The sequence below is a fragment of the Mugil cephalus genome, chromosome 11, assembly GCF_022458985.1.
Source record: "Mugil cephalus isolate CIBA_MC_2020 chromosome 11, CIBA_Mcephalus_1.1, whole genome shotgun sequence".
In the NCBI taxonomy this organism is placed as follows: domain Eukaryota; kingdom Metazoa; phylum Chordata; class Actinopteri; order Mugiliformes; family Mugilidae; genus Mugil; species Mugil cephalus.
In genome coordinates, this window is record NC_061780.1 from 21,570,881 (window position 1) to 21,593,113 (window position 22,233).

The 22,233-nt window shown below is 41.4% G+C and overlaps 2 protein-coding genes across 4 annotated transcripts in view; both read left to right on the forward strand.

Moving 5' to 3' along the window:
• The window catches only part of cep192 (centrosomal protein 192), a 34,014-nt gene extending 15,542 nt beyond the window's left edge, over positions 1 to 18,472 (forward strand). Inside the window, exons 32-52 of one of the 2 annotated variants that reach the window (XM_047599260.1) lie at positions 1,048 to 1,140; positions 1,445 to 1,563; positions 3,215 to 3,430; positions 3,870 to 3,960; positions 5,142 to 5,321; positions 5,474 to 5,734; positions 5,838 to 5,959; positions 6,362 to 6,471; positions 7,608 to 7,773; positions 7,913 to 8,003; positions 8,141 to 8,219; positions 8,314 to 8,437; positions 8,744 to 8,849; positions 8,935 to 9,154; positions 9,359 to 9,435; positions 9,806 to 9,901; positions 10,126 to 10,245; positions 11,029 to 11,141; positions 12,256 to 12,382; positions 12,789 to 12,847; positions 16,783 to 18,472. In XM_047599260.1, the coding sequence (XP_047455216.1) occupies positions 1,048 to 1,140; positions 1,445 to 1,563; positions 3,215 to 3,430; positions 3,870 to 3,960; positions 5,142 to 5,321; positions 5,474 to 5,734; positions 5,838 to 5,959; positions 6,362 to 6,471; positions 7,608 to 7,773; positions 7,913 to 8,003; positions 8,141 to 8,219; positions 8,314 to 8,437; positions 8,744 to 8,849; positions 8,935 to 9,154; positions 9,359 to 9,435; positions 9,806 to 9,901; positions 10,126 to 10,245; positions 11,029 to 11,141; positions 12,256 to 12,382; positions 12,789 to 12,847; positions 16,783 to 16,915 (2,703 nt within the window). In that variant the 3' untranslated portion in view covers positions 16,916 to 18,472. The remainder of the gene's footprint in view (positions 1 to 1,047; positions 1,141 to 1,444; positions 1,564 to 3,214; positions 3,431 to 3,869; positions 3,961 to 5,141; positions 5,322 to 5,473; positions 5,735 to 5,837; positions 5,960 to 6,361; positions 6,472 to 7,607; positions 7,774 to 7,912; positions 8,004 to 8,140; positions 8,220 to 8,313; positions 8,438 to 8,743; positions 8,850 to 8,934; positions 9,155 to 9,358; positions 9,436 to 9,805; positions 9,902 to 10,125; positions 10,246 to 11,028; positions 11,142 to 12,255; positions 12,383 to 12,788; positions 12,848 to 16,782) is intronic. The other variant, XM_047599261.1, reaches the window with a different exon arrangement.
• A 2,210-nt stretch (positions 18,473 to 20,682) lies between these two features.
• LOC125016674 (low-density lipoprotein receptor class A domain-containing protein 4-like) overlaps positions 20,683 to 22,233 on the forward strand; it is a 232,025-nt gene continuing 230,474 nt past the window's right edge. The window contains exon 1 of one of the 2 annotated variants that reach the window (XM_047599309.1): positions 20,683 to 20,883. The gene's annotated coding sequence lies outside the window, so the exon portion shown is untranslated. The remainder of the gene's footprint in view (positions 20,884 to 22,233) is intronic. The other variant, XM_047599307.1, reaches the window with a different exon arrangement.

Sequence of the window (22,233 nt, forward strand, 5' to 3'; positions counted from 1 at the left end):
AAGTTTTAGCTCCGTGACATTTAACTGATGTGCACATTTCAGACCGTGTGTTCTTTCGTCAGCCAATCAAACATACAATCGCCAGCTTTCAAAGAGTCAAAGTGACAGGGAAATTATTGTTAGTAGCTGCATTTTAATTACAAATACAATTTCTTTGCAAAATAAAAGCAATATTTCTAAAATTTTGATTTTAGATTTCCATTGAAAGGTGTTTTGTGACTGAGCTCTAACTCTTGTAAAGTCTCGTCTCGCAATATCCCATAGTTTTCTTAAATCCTCGTCACATGAGACTTCACTTTGAGGAAGATGGACTTCAAATGAACTGGTCATATGACCCCCTACATCATCTCCAGTGACGCCTGTGACAGGGAAATCCAAAAAAAAAAAAAGTATTTCCATTGCACTTTTGCGATCAACTTTTATATTGTTATTTCTCAATTAGTGATATTTGAGAGGTTTTGTCAAAATCTAGCCGTTTCCATTACCATTTTTCTTTTAAAATTTTTTTTGTGCGATATTTAGGTTTTCTAGGGGTAATGGAAATCCAGCAAGTGTAGAGAAGGCAAACTCTACTTCTTCAGGGCCCGTCTAGTTGAACGCTGGAGCTGCCGACACAGCAGCGAGCAGATGTTATGTGAAGAGTGAACGGGAAATTTGCAGAACAATTTGAACCTTCTTCATCTAGTACATTTAAGCACACATGGCTGGTTTCTGGGAAATGCAAGTTTAAATTTAAAAAGGTTAAAACGGTGGAATTCAGTACTGCAGCGCAGGACAATCTCACTCTTTTGTTCAATGTTCCGAACTTAATGTAAAATTTATGTAACCACACATCTGTGAGCAGAATTGGTTTCATAAAATGTCAAGACTTGTAGCAGTAAAGTGAAATCATTAATTAACAATGCACACATTCAGTTGTGTTTGACTTGTTAGATTTAATAAAACCATATTTTTTTTCATTTACATGTTTAATTTATCACTTGTTCAACCTTTCCTGGCTTTTGTGGAGTTGGCAGTGAGGTGGCTTTCTGTTCTTCCTTTGTCTAGACTGTCAGCCTGTCTGCTCCGCTGGGGAAATCTTGTCAACAGACGTTGCCATTAAAAAACGCAGGAAACATTGACGTGCAGCTGAAACTCAAGGTAATTCTGACCTTTACTTTTCTTATTAGATTTGGGGTTTGAGTAAACCACTGTGACATTTTGGGCTCAGAATGTGCCACATACTTTGGGGATCCATTGATATTTTGCAGTTTTCTTTTTTGTGCTTTCTCAATTAATACGTTTTTTTCCTTGTTTCTCTTTCCTCCCTGCTCCTTTCCCTTTTCTCCTCTGGTCCCTCCTTTCCTGCTGGACCCACTGTATCTTCTTCTCTTCCTCCTTGTTGACTCCTCAACATTCAAAACATGTCTTCCTTTGATGTTTGCCTTCATTCGTCTGTTCACAGAGCAGTGACGCCGAGGACAGTTTTTCTGTGACGCCTGATGAGCTGTCCCTGAGAGTGGGAGAGGAAAAAGGCATTGCGGTGTCTTTCAAAGCGCAGGGAAACAGGAAATGTAGAGAAAGGTATGGAAACAATGTTGAGATATAGTTTATTTTCTCCAGTAACCAGTAAGGCCTTTTTATTTCAGTTTAGTTCTACAATTGGGTTGAAAAATACTAGAAAATAAACTAGATTTCTTCATCTGCAACCTCACATAAGCAGATACTGCTGTGACAGCAGTGTGAAGGGATGAAAGGAAGTAGATGGGGAGGCTTTACAAACAGTAAATCATCAGTATGTGTTGAACTGGGTTCTGATATTAGCCAATGGCAGCACCACCTTCCCCAGTTATGTTGAGCATACACCAGTTTTGCATGAATGTTCTGCTGTAAAGAGCCATAGCAATATAACAAGCAGTGTATAGTATTATAACATGTACATATTGTATAGACTCAAATCATTATAACAACGGACATTATAATAAAAAACAAAAATGACTAATGACTAATAGAAAACACCGACTTAATCAGCCTAAGCTCATCTAACAGTGCATTTTATAACTTGGGGGACGGGAATGGTACAGGTCCTGTCACCTTTTTGCAATCTCAGATAGGGACCATGAGAAGTTAAAGATCGCAACTGTAGCTTTGCGACAGGTCACCTGAAGCTATTCAACAAGCATTAAACAAGCTTCCAACCAGTGAAGACTAGCCGGCATAGTAATGTGGTTTCTGCTGCTGGTGCAAGTAAGCGTTTTCCTTACTGATAGCAGAGTTGGGTTCATTGTCGTAGGGTCAAGAGGTGATCAAGCTACGCATGACAAGAAAGAGTCTCACCTTAGATTAGTTTAAGTGGAAGAAATGAGACTCGTTATCTGAGAGCTAAAGGGAGGAAAACAGTCACAAACTGCTCTGACATCACAGAGCTCTTGTTGAACACGAGTGAAAAGTTGTAATCGGTGTTATTTCTAGAGCTAGGAGGAGGGATGATTTCTGTATTGGAGTGGAGTCTGAGCTCTTTGGACACCCAGTTCTTAAGGTCTTAACATCAAGCAGGACAGTAGGGGACAATATCAACCTGTCAAAGACTATGTCATTAAGATCTACCAAAATTAAAACGTAACAACACCAAGCAACAAGCCGTTGGAGACATTAAGCGGTTTCAGCAAGTTCAAAAACCACCAGATAGGAACCTGTTGAAAATTTGTCATTCCTAAAGGTCACTTGCTGAAACAACTTTTATTTATTTATTTCTTGGTTAGTCTTTGGTGTCAGTTTAGATATTGGTGTAAGAACACTAGGATCAAGATGTGATGAACTGTGGCCAAAACTGGACAATTGAAAAGGGCACTAGCTCATAATAGTGTTCAGTGGGAAATTTTACCAAGACAGCTTCCTTTTTTATTAATAATAAGCATAATTATACGATGATGGTATGTTATTTTTATTCACATGCAGCAGATTTTATCTCTCCGTTATGATTTTGTCACTGTGTTTATTGGCAAACTAAATGGCTCAGCCATTCCCTTCTCCAAACTACCGTTTTTATATCAGCCTTTAAAACACTGTTATTGCTCGACCTCCACTCCGGTCCAGCTACTGCTGAAAGGAACAGCAAAATAAATAATTAGACCTTGTAGAACTTTAATACATGCACGCCGGGGGGCTGGACATAAATGTGTTAAATGAACATCTAATATCACTCACTGGAATTACCTTTGTCACTTTCTTGCAGTCTCCTCACCATCTTGGTGTTGCCGTCTGGCCCTCAGTACGAGGTGACGCTGAAAGGAGAAGTAATCTCTGAAGGCTTAAGAAAACTGCCCTCCTCTGCTGCTGCTGCCTCTGCTGCTCCCGCCGTCTGTGGCTCTGGTCTGACCAATGACGTCCCACCGATCCTCTCGAATAAACAGTTCGTAGCCTGGGGAGGAGTCACCCTGGGACGAGCTGTGTAAGCAACTTTTTAGTTTTCATTAATTTCACTACTCCTTGGTTACAGGGAAAAAAAAAAACACTTTCTAGGTATCAATTATTCATTGGAATGTAATCAATAAAAAAGCTCAAGGCCCAGTGGTCCATCTTATTCTATTAAGGCTTGTGTAATGTTATTCATGAGAAGGGACAAAGGTGTCTACAGGGAGTGTTATTCCTCAAAAGCTATTTCAACATAATGCACTATTTATTTATACTGTTTGAAGGGAGGTAAAGAACAGATGCCAGTAAGAAAGCTCCTATAGATCCAGGTTTGACTTGGCTTTTCAAGACAATTTAGGGTAACGACTCAATTCAAAATCGGTGGTTAAGCAAAGTCAAAGATATCAAGTTTGACTAAAAACATGTATACCTTGACTGATGTGAATTGATCAACAACACTGTTTTTTTGTTTTTAGCCAGCAGAAGCTAGTTCTGAGGAACAACTCAACCAACACCACACAGCAGCTGCGCTTGCTTATTCGTGGCCAAGACCAGGACTGTTTCCAGGTAAACTGTCACATTTTCATAATTAAAAGCTAATATTTCCTGAATTGACATTCTGGTTGGAGAACTAGAGATTGGCCGATATATCGGGCCGATATTTCCGCTTTTTAATGGTATCAGCATCGGCTGATACGCGGGTGCGTTCGCCAACATTATGGCGAATGTATATGTTTTTATCCCAGTGTAGGTGCCAGATCTGCTCGGATGAGTGTTGGCGCTTCTAGATGACGTCAACTACATGTTTGACTTGTGTGTTCGGCTACATTCAACATGGACTGTAGACAACATGAGTAATTTATTTTTCACAATATGGTTGGAAAAGAGAGCTCAATAAAGTTTGTTATTTTTAATTTCCAACAAAACACAAAAAATATAATGACGGCACATTATTCATGAAAAAATAATAAGTAGTAAAATGACAAAATACTTTGAATTCACGCCATTCATTTGTGTAGTATGCGCAAGAAAAATTTAGTTTTAATTTATAAAAAGATTAAATAATACAACTTTTATCAATTTTTTCAAAGAACAAAAGGACAAAACAAAACCGCTAAGTTGCTCTGCTTCGATAACAACCGCTAAAACTGCTAACCTCTCTTCCACTTCCGCTTCTTCCTGTTGTCCAACCAATTATAAAACGCGATGTCACCATCTAACAGCTACGTGACGTCATCTGGAAGCGCCAGATACTCACCTGAGCAGATCTGGTACCTACACCAGCATCTACAGTCTAGAGATGCTGTGGGCCCTGATGACCCGTGCAGCCCATACATTGCCCCTCCCCCACTAGCAGAGTGTGTGCAGCTGGAAGCTGGAAAATGCTTGTACTCTACCTGTTTACTTTGTATGCATCAGAGCGTTAAATATTCTTTGAGTTCAATAAATGTTTATGTTTTTGGTTAAATTGAGACTCGTATCATTTGTTATCAATGCGTCATTTTTAACATGTAAATGAAGGGAGAAAAAGCAGTATCGGCTCCAAATATCGGCCATTAGCCAAGGCTCATGTAAAAGAAATCGGTATCGGCCCTAAAAAAATCCATATCGGTCAATCTCTAGTTTGAACCGCATGAAGAGTTTATTTTATTACTACACTTATTTCAAATCAGCACAATTCATGCTTAGCTGACAGACCCACTATTTTAGATACTACATACAACTGTGTAAACTGGTTTTCTTATCAGCTTCAGAGTATGTTCAGTCCTGAAGAACGTCTGACACGACACGGAGAGCTTTCCATTCGCCCCAGAGAAGATGTGACCGTCCACTTGCTCTTCGCTCCCACACGGGTGGCCTGCATGTTGGCCAAGCTGGAGATCAAACAGTCTGGAGTCCGGCCTTCACAGCCAGGAGTCAAATTCACTGTGAGGATGTGACCATTACTAAAGAAATGCATTGTGATTAATGACTTCAGAGAAGGGCTTTAGTCTTTACACATGTTTTTTCTTTAGTTCACTATTCCAACTCAGCTATTTTATCTGTAGTTTAATTCAGTTCCTGTATTTGCCATCGTTAGATTCCCCTGTCTGGCTACGGTGGGACCAGCAACATCATCCTGGAGGACCAGAGGAAACAGTCGGACGGCTACGTGGCAACGCTGACCAACGTTGCTGTCGGTCACGTTAGTAAAGTGTGTCTGTGTGTGAGGAACACCGGCTCCAGAGCTGCTTTCATCAAAGCCGTGGCCTTTTCTGATGTGCATACCCGAACAGTCATGGACCCCTGTGTCATCAGCATCGCTCCTTCACAGTTCGTACTGAAGGAAAGGACTCAAGAGGTAAAAGGACAGGCAGTGATACACAAGGAACTAGGATTATATAATAGAGTTTCTTTGAGCATATGCTTGAACATGAAGTCGTTAATAATACCTGTGCTTTCAGGTGATCACGGTGCTAATGAAGTCCACCCATAGAGAGCAGAGCCTGTGTCACTCGGCCGGTTCCCTGCTCGCTACAGTCTGTCTCTTTTGTGGAGATGAGGTCTCCAGGCAGCAGTACAGGAGGTGAGAGTTTAATTGTTTTTTCTTTCAGGGTATTTAAGTATTAATGGTAAAATTTGACCATTGTAAACCCCTCACATGTAATAAAAATGTTCAGTTTTAAAATGTTATGGATCTCTCTGGACTGATTATACCTGTGTCACTTAGCTTCAAGTATTGTTGTGTTCAGTTGTCTCATTTCCACAGTAGAGCTCAAAATCATTTTCTCAATGTCCAGCTTTGTTACCACAAAGCATTATTTCTGTGTGTGTCTGCTGCCAACAGATGCACACGATTGTTTCTGCATCATTTAAAGTCCTTATAGTTTGTTGAGCTGATTCCAGATGGTTCTTCTTTTGCAAGAAATATGTTTTTTTTTTTTTTTTGTTTTCTTCCATTTTACAGTGTTGCTGGTTTTTCTTTCAGGCTGCTTCAGATCAAACCCGACGTTGTGCAGAAGGCCCTGTCTGAAAACAGTCTTCTGAAAAACGTGGACTTCAATGAAAAGTTCCTGGGAGAAGAAAATGTTACAGAGAGTGAGATTGTTTGTTCTAAACTTAAAACAGCATAGGACTTAAAATGTAAAATGACTTAAAATGTAGTGACGGTAATAATCTGCAGCACTGCCAGATTTTAGTTGGCTGCTCTATAAGTTACACTTTCCCTTTACTGAACACATTCAGTTCAGGAACGCGAAGCTTCTGTGGCAACTTCCAAACTTAGCTGCTTTCCATTAAATTTATAGTATGCATGTGACATCACAGCCAGTGAAGTCTCCATGGTTACCGCCAATGAGTGTCAAAAAGTGAGAGTTGATCATGGAGATTAGCAGCATTGGTTTGAATCACAGGCTTTCGTGCTGTCTAAATTGTAAAACTAAAAAAAAATGGGGAAGAGCTGCTGCTTTTCAACATATTTGAAAAGCAGTCGGAGATATAGTTTTACAGATATCTCCAACTGCCAAAGAAAAGAGAAGTAAATGGGTCACTGCATTAGAAGAAACAACTGGAATCCAGGCACAGAAACCTGGTGTTGTGGTTCACATTTAGTGTCAGGTAATATTAATTTATGCTGTATTCATATCTTAAGTTACGTTCTGCAGGGCTGTCAGATAGGTTTGTGGATGTTGTTGCTCTGGTGTAGTTACAGCTGACATTAGCATTAGCATCTTTTATTTAGCTACATTTAACCAACTAAAGCTAACTGGAACTGAGGCTAATCCACTTTTCCAAATCCATACTAGTTCGTATGGATCACTGTCGAGTCCAATTGTCCTTAATTTGATTTGATAATCCACGTTTTCGCTGGTCTTGCTGTGTTTACTGATACATTTCACCAAGTTTTTGCCACTCAGGGTGGCGTGGCCCCAGGTAGAAGTGACGTCCTCTATTGTGTCAGTCTGATAACTTAATAAGCATCGCTGTAATTTTCCCACAAGGGTCACAATGACAGAATAACCAGACAAAAACCAGGCAGCTACAACGGACTACAAGGATCATAAACCAATTCTGTCTAGTTTTGCACGATAGATGCCAAATATTGAGGTTATTTCTGTAATGGTGTTGGCATGTCTGAATAAAACACATAAGGATTGTAAAAGTCACCCATCTCTGAATGACAAAGCCAGAAAAGTAACCATTTTCTGTGTCTGACTTGCATCTTCACTTTGCAGCCTTCGACTTGCCCCAGCGACCCAACGAGGCCCACATCTTCTACAGCAACATGAGCAAGGTGGTGGTGTCGTTGCTAGGAAGTACTAAGAGCACAGATGGTGAGGAGGAGAGTGAGCGCACTGAGCTTCTGCTGCCCTCCGCTAGGCACAGCTCCGAGACAGACAGGTAATGTCGCACACAAGCAAGTATGACTAAGCTGCTAGAATCTGCCACTGACGACACAAACACGGGGTTTCTCTGCTATGTTTATTTGATAACGTATTTAAACGCTGTATGCAGTTTCATGTTTTTGTCTGATTCCCAGTGGACTGGCAAATGGCAACGTGTCTCTGGATGTGCTACCAGTGAAAGGTCCCCAGGGTCCAGCATTGAGAGTCGGAGAGCCTTCCTTAAAGGTACCACAACAGCTTCCTTGTGAACATTAATGGTTTCTTAGAGTGTTTTTTGGCGCTTTTTTTTTTAACCTTGATTTTACTCTAATGTTACAAATATGTGTAGCTTTAAAATGTAGATTACTTTTTCACCCTTTCAGTCTTCAGAGACTTTACACAAACAGTCTGAGTCCTGGACGATCCACCCAGAACAACTTGTCCTTGCAGCTCCCACCATAAGTGAGTCAAATCTCAGTTGTGAACTTAGTATTCTGATTCGTTCTAGATGCGATCAACTCATGTTTGTTTGTTTTTTTTTTTTTTCTTCTTTTAGATGGCGCATCCCCCACCAGTCAGGTCCAGATCCGAAACAACACATCCAGAGAGCTGAGCTTTGATTTGTCCTGGCCGGCTCACTGCCTCACCATCACCCCACAGCATGGGGTTATTGAGCCTCAGTAAGAAAAACTGAAGAGTTGTTTATATTTCGTGCGGAGAATCAAGAGTTTGTTTTGCAGTGAGGCTGCGATGCTGCTGGGGTTCTGTCACTTTATCTTTCAGTTCGCATTTATCACATGGCATCATGAATTATACCTTGTCAGATACACACAAGATATATTTTGTGCAATTTCAAATTTATACATTAGATTCAGAGTCAAATATATTTCTAAAAATAGATTTATGTGGTGTTGATAGATTCTCCATGTGTACATAATCTCTGATGCATTAACTCCACTCATTTTTTTTCATCAATGCAAACGAAGGTGCCACCTGCAGATTTTGATCAGCCCCAACCCCTCACTAGCAACCAAATCCGCCCTTCTGCCCTGGAGTGGTCAGATTTACGTCCAGTGCAACGGTCAACAGAAGGTATGGGACAAAGTACTGTGCAACTTTTTTTAAAACGATACCTACCTTAAGCTTCTGACACTTATACCGAGGCCTCCCGGTTCAGTTTATTAAGGTCCAGATACGTCGGGACCTCGCTCTGGATGTGTCTGCAGCCCCGACGGACACGTCTCTGTCAGCCTTGCCCCCTCAGGCCGCCACTCCTGTCCTGCCCGTGTCCAGGTTCACCACCAAGTCCTCGCTCACGCCCCAGACTTCTCAAGACCTGGTGGACATCAGCAACAAGACCATCATCTTCCCCACCACTCCCTCGGGGGAGACATCGGGTAGGGATGTGAGCGACCACTGGGAAAGGAAAAAACAAAAAAAAAAAGTAGCTTTGAGCAGCCTTATACTAATTATCCTCAAGATTTTCAAGCATGAAATATTTTGCAGACTCTTAGTTATCAGTCTTTAAGTCTGTAGGCAGCACACGGTGTGTATATGTGTGTTCCTGCGGGAGATTAAAACTCTCTGTTTCTGTTCTTCAGAGGCCCAGCTGGAGGTACAGAACGGGGAAGTGGAAGTGAGGTGGTACCTGTCATCGTTTGCTCCTCCATATGTCAAGGTGCTTTTTTTTTATTTATTTTTTTCTCCTTCATCATCTCTTTCATCTGTGTACTCATTTGTTTACCATTTTCCTGTTTCTCTCCTTTTAATAGCGCACCCTGGGGAACAGATGCTCTCACTGCTTTTGTAGTTTATTTCTCATTCTTTTATTAAGTGTAACAAGATAACTTTCCTTTTTTTTCTCCCTTTGTAATCATGTCTGTGAAAGTTCTCTATCTTTTTAGTCATGTTACATCCAAAACTGAAACGAGAGTTACCGGAGCAGATGTTTCACCGCTCATCCACCTCATGTTTTTTTGATGTTGTAGTTCATTGTTACGTGATTGCAGTGGCTTAACTCCGACCTGTGGTCCTTGCTCTCTCCTCAGGGGGTTGATAACACTGGAGACGTTTACCGGGCCACCTACACGGCTTTCAGATGCTCCAGGGTTTCGGGAACCCTGGGAGCCCACGAGAAGATCCAGGTAGGCCTTTCACACCCGAGATGAAAGTTAGACTCTTAATTTTCAGATGATCCAAATGTGAGGAAACACCAGCAGTGAAATGTATTGAAGGAAACATTTAAATCCTTCTAAGAATAAAACAAGAATTACACTTAATTTACATTTTCCATCCTGAAGCTGCCTCTGTAAGACCAACTATTCTGACCGTGTCCTCCAATCTTTTTCTCTTTTTCTTGTTGTCCCAGGTGCCTTTTACCTTCCTGCCCCGGGACAGAGGGGACTATGCTCAGTTCTGGGACTTGGAGTGCCACCCTGTCTCGGAGCCCCAGCAGAAAACCAGAATCCGCTTCCAGCTCTGTGGCACCGTGAGTTGACTCTGTGGGATTTCACTCGGATTAGAATCTGGAAACCGTAATGAGAGCAGCTGTACAGAAGTTGTGCTTCTCTCGTGCGCTGTTCACCTCGGTGATGGTATCATTTTGCCTAAACCTTTTAATCTGTAACATCTTCATTTTGTGTCTAAATACAACAGCCCTGGGCTATCCATTAACATTTTTGCTTCACTTCTAAAGCAGGGTTTCCTATTCCCTTTATCAAAAGCATCAAAGCCCAAACTCCTCTTTTTCTAACGCTCCACAGCATGAGTACGAGGCTTTTTTAATACAAATGTAATGTGTCATTACATTCCAACACATTTAAATAATAATAAAAAAAAGCGTGTAAGGTAGTGCCTTGACTGTGGCTCTGTGGTATTAGTGACAGAATTAACAAATGTGAAAAGTAGGTTGTGGGATGGGAGACGAGAGCCACCCCGCTGAGATGGGCCTGCGGGCTTCGCTTTAATGTGAAGTGTTATGACAGACCCAGTTAACTTAAGAGCATATGTGCACGGTGAGTGGGATGTCGGATAGATGACTCCACGGAAGTAGGTTAAGTGGCTGTGACGGTAGCGCTTTTGTTGTTGTTGCATTATTTCCCGATCACTTCTAGATGCGGTGCGGCAAGGGGAATGAAAAACTCTTGTTAAACACTAATCAGCGACTTAGATACTTTATGTACCTGACAACTTCCGCTTCACATTTTGCTTTAATCTCTGCATGTGTAAAAGCGTGTACGCCAAGTCTTAGAGGTGTTATGTGTGTCTGAAGGGGGTGAAGTCTGGACCGGTAGAAGGACCACAGGAAGGAGACTGTTCTCTGGTGAAGACAGACACTACAGTCAAGACCAGGAAAAGAGCCGATGCCTCAGCAGGGAAAACCAGGTGAGTCCATCTCAATCTTAAAATGCGCGTCACCCCCTCCAGGATTGTTCTATATGTAAAATTAGAAGCCAGTGAAGGGATGTACAAGACTCCTCAGGGGGAAGCGCTGTTCATTTTCAGCAAAAATGAACTCGGCTTCGTATAATACATGAAAAGAATAAATTGTTTTAGAATTTATATGATGATTTCACGTAATAAATACATTATGTGGCACACAGTATTAAAGCTGTGCTCAGACTACAAGAGATTTTTGGCCAATTTATTCTCCTATTCTCCCCTCATGAGGAGACCTTCCTCTGTACAGAAGTCCAGTGCAGATTATCTGGTTTTAAGTCTCCTTAACTGCTTGCAGATGCACCAGAGTAATTTGAGTTTTACGTTGTAGGATCATTACTAGCGAACACTCCAGATATTAACTGATAATGCTCACCTCAATGTCAGAGATGCTGTATTGATCACTTCTATATAACTTATAGTATAAATGGTATAACGCCAGAAATAATCCTCACGGTAAGAATTTGCCATCTTGCGATAAATGTGATAAAGTTGATGACGTAGGCGCATGCGGTGTACTTGACCTCCTTCCAGCCCTAGCTCACCTGTGGCTAATGGCTAAATAAGACTAGATCAATAATTTGGAACGGAGTGGCCGATACTGGGATACTTTGGTATCCATCCAATACCAAGTAAATGCAGGGCAAGTTTCGCTGATATCGTCAAAAGTATAAAATTTAAATGATTTCACTACACACAATTGATTTGTGCAAAATAAGACAAAAATATAAATGTAAACAACACAGAAACAATGGAAAATGGAAAAGGGAAAAAAAAGCAAAAGAAATAAACAAAAGCAATGTAATAATACATATAAAACAAGTTCTTGTATTTGGTGTCTTTTGTACATCAACACTCACGGCAGTATTGAGTGTGCATGTTGATGTTAAGTAAAAGAATTTATAGTTGGTACATTTTGAGCCAACTACTCAATCACGTGTTTTTTGTTAATTCAAGTGTTCTCCTTAAGAATTTGACTTTGTATTCTGTTATCTGTCAACAAGTTGTCTCTTAAATTCTTTATAATTATCATCTTCCCGTCCTTATTTGTGATCTTAAGCCACGAGGAGCCTGTGCGAAGGGGTGTGTATTCACCGCAGGATGTGTACACCTTCCCCTCCACACGGGCGGGTGAGTCCAGCACACTGAAGGTCAACATCCGCAACAACTCATCCGACACACATGAGGTGAGGCCTACTTTTTATTGTCAATAACACATAGGAAGGAGTGTTTGTTTATTTTCTTGCTTACTGCAGCAGAAACTCGAATGCAGTATATACATATGCAACACTATCTTTTTGTTTTTTACCAAAGAGAAGCTGTCAGAGTTAAAGCAAGAAAGGAAGTAAAAAAAAAAAATAAATAAAAAATAAATTCTGTAGTTGCCTCTGGAGATGAGACCTTGTCATCTCTAGCAGAGGTTCGTAAAGTTAAGTTTGCAGATGCTAGCCTACTCGTCTGTGTCTTGATAAAAGAAACCGCATGACTGACTCAGTGCATATGTACCGAATAACCAATGTGATAACAAACTCCTAACGTGTGTTACTGTGCTTTGCATGGATTTGATGTGTGGCTTCTCTAATTGACTTGCAGCTGAAATTTGTAAACCCTAGGGAGCCCTTCCACATCAAGCATTCCAAATATTCCCTGAGGTGAGTCCAATCATCATTATCCCTAAGAGAAACTCTCCATTCTGCCTTTCTGATTGTAGCTGGGAGCGAAACGGGAATCGGAGATGTTATGACTTGTCGTGTTCAGTGACTTGCCTGCCTCTCTTCTCTGAGGATATGTTTATTCTTGGGAACAAAGGAGCATTTAATTATTCATATTCTTGTGCACCTGACAAATGATAGGATAAGATAATACGTTATTGATCCAGCAGCACAAGTCAAGAAACCCAGTGACCAAAGAGAAGTGAAATAGGACGGATCAATAGTATCTCAGGAACTGATTAGTGTGTGCTGTTGCACAGGTGTTACACTTTCAACACTCAATGAATGAACGGGAGTTTACACCGATCAGCCATAACATTATGACCTCTGACAAGAGAAGTAAATAACATTGACCATCTTGTGAGTTCTGCCGGGAAACATTTGAACAAGGCATTCATTCATGTGGGTGTTTCTTAGACATGTAGCACCCACCTAGACCAGACCAGACCAGACACCCCCACCCCCATAGTAATGACACTTCTTGGTGGCAGCAGCCATCCCTAGTAAGATGCAACCTGCCACACACACATAAAACACATGAAGAACAGCACAAGATGTTGACCTGGCCTCCAAATTCACTAGATCCCAAACTGATCAAGCACCTGTGGGGATGATCCACAGAGGCCCCTCCCCTTAACCCCACCCCACCACCCTAACACCACAGGACACCCTCAGAAAGTCCATGTCCATTCTCTGCTGAGTCACAACTGTTTGGGAGGCACAAGGGAGACCTACACAATATTTGGATGGTGGTCATAATGTTATGGCTGGATTAGATGCGTCTTCTTTAGTTTGATATTTGGCGTCATAGATTTTTTTAATTTTTATTCAATCACTTGAGAGCTGAACCTTAACTGCTGCCATTATTTGTGTTGATGTTAAACATTCTCCAGAACTCCATGTAGTATATTAAGGTTTCTCAAAAACTGGGATAAGGACTTATCCGTGTTTCCAAAATATGGATATGATTTTTTAAATGCACAAACGCTGCAATGTGACACATTAAAAAACCTGATCATAACCAGGATATTCAAGTCTGTGTAACCGCACCTTTTGATTTCACATAAGTATGAATTAAAGAATAAGCAGCTTGTTTGGTCAAAACATGTTTAGTGATATAACTAAGACGTGAGCTGTAACGCCGTCTCCCCATCGTGACTTCTCGCTGTGGGAGGTCCTGTGAGATGCAGGGGGGGGGACGATGTTACTATATACGGTTCACACCTGAGGTCTCGAGGAGTTTGGATGTTTGCTCACTAAAAGGCTCAGGAGGACCGCCTGGCCACCGGTACCAGCTGTGTTGTTCCAGGTAGGGAAAACTGTAGGGATGGGTATCGTTAAGGTTTTAGCTGATACGGTGCTTAAAAAAAATAGAAAACTTACAAACTTTGTCCAAAAATGGACATTATTTTTTGATTATTTTTTGAGAAATAAAATAAAATTCAAAACACACTGTCATAATTATCATAATAAAAACTGTGGCGTGGGGTCTCACAGTGCATTTTTCTGCTTTTTTAAAAAAAATAAAAAAATAAATGCTATGTGTAGCCAGATTCAAAGAGTTGCCTTTCTTGCACGATATCGCCTTCGAGCACTTGTTGCCTGTTGCATCTTTTGAGGTGAAGTACAGTCAAACCCCGATCGATCGCAGCAATTCAAGTCGGCGTTTTGAAGGTTCCCTTCCATCCATGCAGCAACAGGGCTAAAGGTGCACCAATTAAAAAATGTAATGTCACCGTGTTGAAGCTGCTACAATTTGGTGCCCATCCCTATGTGTGTCAAGAGTGGTATGAAGCAAAAACACTTCCTCTACAAACATCACACATCCTCATGTGTTGTGATGTTTGCATGTCAAATGTTACCACAGCCTGCAGTGAAGCTGCCTCTGCTCTGTGTGGATGTGTGATGTTCCCAGCATGTGGCTATTATCAGAGTATCTGCAGGTTTTTAGAAGGTATTGAAAGTCTTAAGCTTCATCTATAAAGGCATTTTTTTTTTTTCTCTATATAATTCAAGTTTTTGTCGGGAGTTTTTACTTGGTACATGACAATCACACAATGGGGTTAATGTTAACAGGCAGGGCTTTTATACATAAATGAAAAGTATCAATAACACTGCAAGGCGTGGAGCGTCTTAGAAAGAATAAATAAATAAAATAAAACACTAGAGGGAAGTAAATCCGCCGTCGTCCTGTTAACTGGTAGTAACCTAAACGGTTCCCAAACTGGTTCTGAATTATAAAGGTCTTTAAATCTTTCTCATATGTCCCATGTGAAACCGTGTTTAGTTATGAAGCGCCGCTACGCTAAACCCTACTGGAAGATACCTAGTGCAGTTTTTCCTCTGACCTCATGTAAAATTTATACGCGGGCCTTCAGTTAACTGGGTTTTACTTTTTAATTGGTTAATCCTTCCATTCGTTTTCTGCTGCTTATCTACATCCAGGTGGTGAATGAATAATTAATGATGTTATTAGGAGCAATTAGGGCTGCAGCTAATGATTATTTTCATTATTGACTGTGTGGTCTATTTAACAATAGACAACGTATAAAAAAAAAATAAAGTCTCGAAATTACATAGGGCTCAAAGTGATGTCTGAAAATTACAACACGAGATGAGAAAGGAAGAAATTCTTCCATTCAAAAAGATGGAACAATCAAATGTTGCCATGTTTGCTTGAACAATAAAGAATTTAGTTTTTAAACAGTTGCACAGTCGGCTAATATTAATTGACAAATTATTTATGTAACACTTGGAAGTAAAGAGAGATGAATAAAGTATTATGCTCATATTGGTTATCGTTTATATACACAACAATCAGCCACAACATTATGACCACAGACAAGCGAAGGAAACAACTTTGACCACCTTGTGACAATTCAGTGTTCTGCTGGGAAACCTTTGGACCTGACATTCATTCATGGATGTTACTTAGACATGTAGCACCCACCTAGACCAGATCAGGCCCCCCGGTTTTTGACCACTTGTGTTGCTATAGAGACGCGTTTCCATAACTTGGTTACCTACGTTTATTTGAGAGGATGCGTGGCAACATGGTGGACAAGTAGTTGAGTAGTGTCATCCAGCAGCCTATTCATCCGCACATAACTGCAATACAAGTCCTAAAGTTGTATTTCTATACAAGCCTGTACTACACAAATGAGCCACAACATTATGACCACTGACAGGAGACTTAAATAACATCAGCCATCTTATGACAATTTATAGTTAAGCTGGGAAACTTTTGGACCTGACACTCATTCATGTGGATGTTATTTAGACATGTACCAACAACTCGAGGTGTTGACCTGGCCTCCAAAGTCTCTAGATCCCAAACTGATCAAATATCTGTGGGTTGATCCACAGAGGCCCCTCCCCTCAACCCTTAGGACCCAAAGACGTCCCACTAACAACATTTTGATCCCTCAGAAGGCCCATGTCCATTCTCTGATGAGTGATTTGAAGGCACAATGGAGACCTACACAATATTAGGAAGGTGGTCATAATGTTATGCTTGATCTGTCTGTCTATTTCATGACCTTAGCGTTTAAACATCTGGACGTGTTGGTGAACGCTGCAGAAACCCTGCATCACAAACCCATGACGCTCCATTTCTGGTCGTGTTTCTAAAACGCTTCTACATGAACCAGAGTTTAAGTAGAGATGAGATTTATTTTTCTATGTGGGTGCGTGTCTGTGTGTGTCTGTGTGTGTGTGTGTGTCTGTGTCTGTGTCATGCCTGGTACAGCGTTAGGCGTTTAAAACCAAGTGTATTTGTGTTGGCGCACGAGTTACGTAATCTCGGCGTAACACTTAAAAAGAATACGGTGTAATTGTCTATTTTTAAACAGCTGCTCTTCTCCCGCACTCATTAGATCCCAGCACTACCTGAAGCTACCCGTCCAGTTCAAGCCCAGTTCTGCAGGCAGACACGCCGGCTTGCTGCTCATCCAGTCAGAAACAAGTGGAAGCCTTGTTATTCAGCTGACTGGTGAGGCATTGCCTTGAATTCACCATGTGCCCTCCTACGCCACCACCACCACCACCACCTCCTCCTGCTGCCGCCGCCGCCGCCTGGCTTTGGGTGGATGCTCTCCTCTCTTCTATTCATCAAGGGACAGATGAGAGCAGCAGCAGCAGAGAAGAAAAGGCAAAAAAACGGCCGTGGATCAAATAAAAGCAACCGCTGATTTAAATCCCTTTTCTAGTCGTCATATTTGGAGACGGGGTCTGTAGCCGATTATGTGGAACCGACTGAGTCTCTGCAGCCAGCACAGACCCATCTGCCTCTGAATGAGACACAGGTGTCCTCAGCTGGCCCGTGAAAAATTTGCTGCGCCTGTTTGTGCCTGAAGCTGAATGATTTGCGTCTGACCGGCTCACAATTAGTCTGGCATTTCAGAGCGCTAATGATTTTTGTCACTTGACTCTGGATTTGGTATTTCGCTTTATCCCTGAGTCATGTCACAAGGCAGGATTTGTTGTTGCCACGGCTCCTGTCAGACAATAGCGGTACCAGTTTAGATACGTTGGGGATTACTTGGAGTTGGTCACACAGGAATGCCTTTGTCTTTTGTTTGGTAACATGGCTGCGGGGCTTTTTCTTTTTTTGGAAAAGCCACATTGTGCTGCCTTTTTTTTCTCTTTTTTTTTTTCCATGTTACATGATAGAAATCTGAAAAAGAAACCTTTTGTCTCAAACAAAAACACACAAAAAAAACCCCGATCCAGTCATTTCTCTTGAATCCTGATTGTGGAACGACCACGAGATTTAAAGATTCTGTTTACCCGGAGTCGCTTAATTTTTCTTAAAACGAATATTCTAGCCCCGTCTACATTTCGTGAGATTTTTTCCCCCTAATCTTCTGTACTAGAGTGGTTTCTATGGAGATGGCTCCTCAACATGCAGAGCCCACCTGCGCAGTGGCCTTTGTGAGCGCCATGTGTTGACTTCCAGCAACCTTCCAAGACTCGCTCCGAAAACGGTCCAGATGTACTTAATTTAGTCATGATCGGGGCAGCTCGCAGCAACATTAGGATGGTTAATGATTGTTATTACATGCTAAAAGAGTTTCCTCTGGTGGGGCTTTTGTTCGGCAGCTTGCCAGGCCTACTCAGTATGGTTACCATGGCAAAAACGTTGTTAATCACTGTTCCAGTCACAGAAAATTAGCTCCCTGTTTCTTCTTCTGGCTCTGAGGCAAATGGCCAAAATTGCTTGGGGGTTGGGGAGGTGTGGGAGGGAGGGAGGGGTGGTGGTGGTGGTGTTGGAGCTGGCATTGCATCGCATTGGGGAAATGTATGTGAACTTCATCAGGGATGTGTCTGTTAACCTGTCGGATGCCGCACATTGTGACAACACTTTGAAAAACACTAGGGTTTAGCTTTTTTTTTTTTTTTGTTGTTGTTGTTTTGTTTTTGCTCATGCAACAGGTTCTAATATGAAGGCAGCCTCAGTACGACCATCCCTACACATTTTGATTCACAATTTGCACATGATCTAAATGTATTATGTAATATATTTGTCCTCCGTACACGTTTTTAAATAAAGTTTTGTGATAAATAGCTTTGCGCTGGAGTAAGTTTTTTTCCTGCAGAGGGAGAGTTGCATAAAAAAAAAAACAATGTCCAACTAGATGTTGTTTCACTTCCTGTTTACCATCTATTTATTCTCTTGGAGAGGAATGGAACGGGGCTTTTATCCAGAAACAAATTTCTATCATTTCGTTAATTTGAACATTGTGACATGTTAATAATGTGCTTCTGCTTCATTATTATAATATAAATATATTAATTTCTCATCACTTATTCACACAATTCAGCGCCCCCTGTGGATATGTGACATACATTTGATCTGTAAATGGGTTTCTGACAGACTGACCGGGTCAGTGTTTCCATGGTAACTCCCCGTAGGCCAGGCTCCTTCAAATCTCCTTAAACCACTGGATTTTTATTTCATAAATATGAGTGACTTACGAAATTAATTATCTGGGTTTGGCTGTAACTAAAACTAACAATTAAACACATAGTGGAGAAGAAACGTACAAACCTGCTGCTTTGGCCGGAGACGAGAACAATGGAGATCACCTGAGCCCCGGTTAAAACATGCAAACGGTTACAGCGACGCTTAAGGACTCATCCTGAGGCTTACGTTTGTTCAGTGCTTTTGGATTTAAGATTGTGAGAATGGCTTTTAAATCTCAAGATCTGCTTTAACTTCAGTTTTCAGATCAAGCCTTGACAGCAAATATTCCCCGAGATTTTGGGAGTTAGGTGTTTGGTCAAAGCTCCTCAGCCATGGACACAGAGGCCCCTACAATCCTAAAGCTTCTTCTCTACCCACTACGCCATTTGTCACTCAGGCGATTTACAAAATCAGGTGTGAACCTTCCAAAGGAAACCTGAAGGGGACGATGGAAAGGAAAAACTTTCCCTTTTAACAGGGAGAAACCTCGAGCAGAACCCAGCTTTCATGGACAGACCCACCTGCCTAAGGCGAGCCGGGTAGACACGGAAAAGCAAACATGTAGAATCTGATGGTGATGCAGGTACAAGATATAGCTGATATAGCTGTTACAGGACAGTTTGAGAATATAAAAGGCATGAGGAAACTGAAGTGGGGCTGCCGCTGCGTGTCTGATCCTGACCTGTAGGACCTATGAGAACCTCCCAGCAGACCAACAGCAACATGAGTGCAATATTCTGTTACATGTTCAGTCCTCATTCCTGTACACAACTGCAAAACATATACTAGCACTGCACATATACATTTGTATCCACTTTGTTTTCCCCATACATAGTCCACTTATATGTGTACTGTTTGTGTGAGTGTTGGATGTTTCTGCACTTTTGCTGCTAACTACGTATCCCACTGTGGGATAAATAAAAGTTGGGGGTGATTTTATGTGAAACTACTGTGTCACAGGGCTGTCATTTGGTTTAAAAACGATAAAGAAAAATAACCGTATTTAAATGAGAAGATGAGGTAGGGACAATGAATATAAAACAAACTTAAAGATATGAAGGTCAATAAAGATGGACCACCGTGCCTAAGAGACAACAAGCAACATTTGTCTCTCCCTTTGGACTGAACAGACCCTGCAGACGAGCAGAATAGAATAAAATAATATGGAAGAATCTTAGGGCCACCCATCAGAAAAAAAAAAAAAAAAAAAAAAATAGAGGAGGTAATTTTTATTCCATCATGCACTATGGGAATAAAATTGAGGTTTGGGGAAAAAAGTAGACATTCTGAGAATAAAGTCAATACTTAAAGAAAAAAACGACAAAAGTAGAAAGCAGACCTATAAACTGGCAGTAGCTACCGTATGCGTATGGTAACACCTTAATAATAATTAATATTAAGAATTTAAAATTGTATTGTAATTGAAATTTTGACTTTTTTCTCAAAGTGCATCATGGAAAACAAATGTACCTAATTTTTGAGTGTCCAGTAGCTTGTACACAGAACATAACATCACAGCAAAATCAACATAAGTTATATCAGCAGGGAGAGGGGTGCATATGATATTATAAGAATAATAAGAATATTAATGTGCATGTCTGTGCAGATAGAGCGACAACAAACAAAAATCACGTAAGTAACAGGGAATTTTTTAAAAGGGAACATTTAAACAATGGTGTACACCTAAAAATGAGCTAGACACGCCTGTGAATAAAGACTTATTTTATCTTAAAAAAATAAAAGAAGAAGTCTGGTAGTACGATACTCCTGGTCCTGGTACAGGCTGCTGTGTGCCGTGCGGCCTGCAGGTGTCGCCAAAGCCTCACTCAGCGGCCGGCTCTCAGCAGCGTGCATGCCCCGTACAGTAGGACAGCTGGGCTTTATTTTGCTTCCCCAGCCTGGAAACCACTGTAGTGCAGTTGGACTTGACGTCTAGCAACGCAACATCACAGACTTTAAACAAGCAGACACGGCGGCGGCCAAGTGCGTTGACGACTGCATTTTACAGCAGGTAGGAAGCACGCGACACCCTCTTAGTTATTCCCATACAACCGGTGCGTGGTATTATTTCAATGCATACTGCTGGGGTCGTGGGCTACTGCCGGGGGTGGTGGTGGTGGTGGTGGCGGCGGTGATGGTGGTGGTGGAGGGGGGGAATGTTCTGGTTGCGCTAGCTGGAGAGGCTACGCGCTAGTCGGGCTGTCCGGTGTGCGTGCGTGCGTGCGTGCGGCGGTGGTGGGGGGCTGACTTTGGCCCAGACCGTGGAAGTTGCTGTCGGGAGTTGGAGCCGCTTTTCCAAGCTGCGCCAGGGCTAAGCTAAGGGAGCTAAATTAGCAGCCGAGCAGGGAGGCTAGCCCTGGCACCGGTCCATCCGCGGGGGCCACGGCAGCACCAGTCCGCTATGCCTCCGTCCGTCTGCGGGGAAGTAACGCCTCCCCCTGACCGTGACCTCCGCGTCTGCTCTAACATTTATCACCCTGAGTAGACGCTGGGGATGTGCGTATCGATCCAGAAATATCGATACTTCCGATCTGGACCTGTGTGTGTGCGTGTGTATATATCGATACCAAGTCAGTTTTCATAACAAATGTAAAGATTTTTTTTTTTCACCCAATCTGTGATAAATTATATATATATATATGTATATATATATATATATATATATAAGTGTGAGACAGCGCAGGGAAATCCTGCAACACCTGACACAGACCTCTATGATGGAAGCCCTTAAATATACAGGTATATAGTGAAAATACATCACAGTGCCCATCACTTTATGCCAACGCCTTGTTTCTTAGCAAAAACATATAAACGGGAGATGATTGAGAATATAGACTGTGACCTTTGTTGTCAAAGTTCTGCCAAGTTCTAACCTGAAGACCACTCTGTCTGGTGCAAAAAGAATTATATCAAATTATATCTTATTTTCATTTCTGTTTGAGATACATTTTTTTTTTTGTGATTTGCTCAGATTTTCAAATGACTTGTTGATTTGCGCAGATTGTCTTTAATTGCTCTGATTAAAGAGAAGTCTGATATTTGGCAGCTTGTTTAATATCGAGGTATAAAATCATAATTACTTTCACAAATGTTTCAAAAAAAAAACGTCATTTTGGAAATGATGTATAGTGTAATAAGGGAAATTAGCCTTGGTGTTACTTGGCTCAAATGGAAAAGTAGTGGTTTTGCACATAGTAGACATATATGTCATTTGAATATATATATATGTATATATATATATATATATATATATATATATATATATATATATGCAAATGAGGCTCCCACGATGAGCAGCGTTGTCACGGAGAAGCTGCATCTGGGATGAGCTGCTCCTGTTCTGAACTGCAGGGAGGGGTGA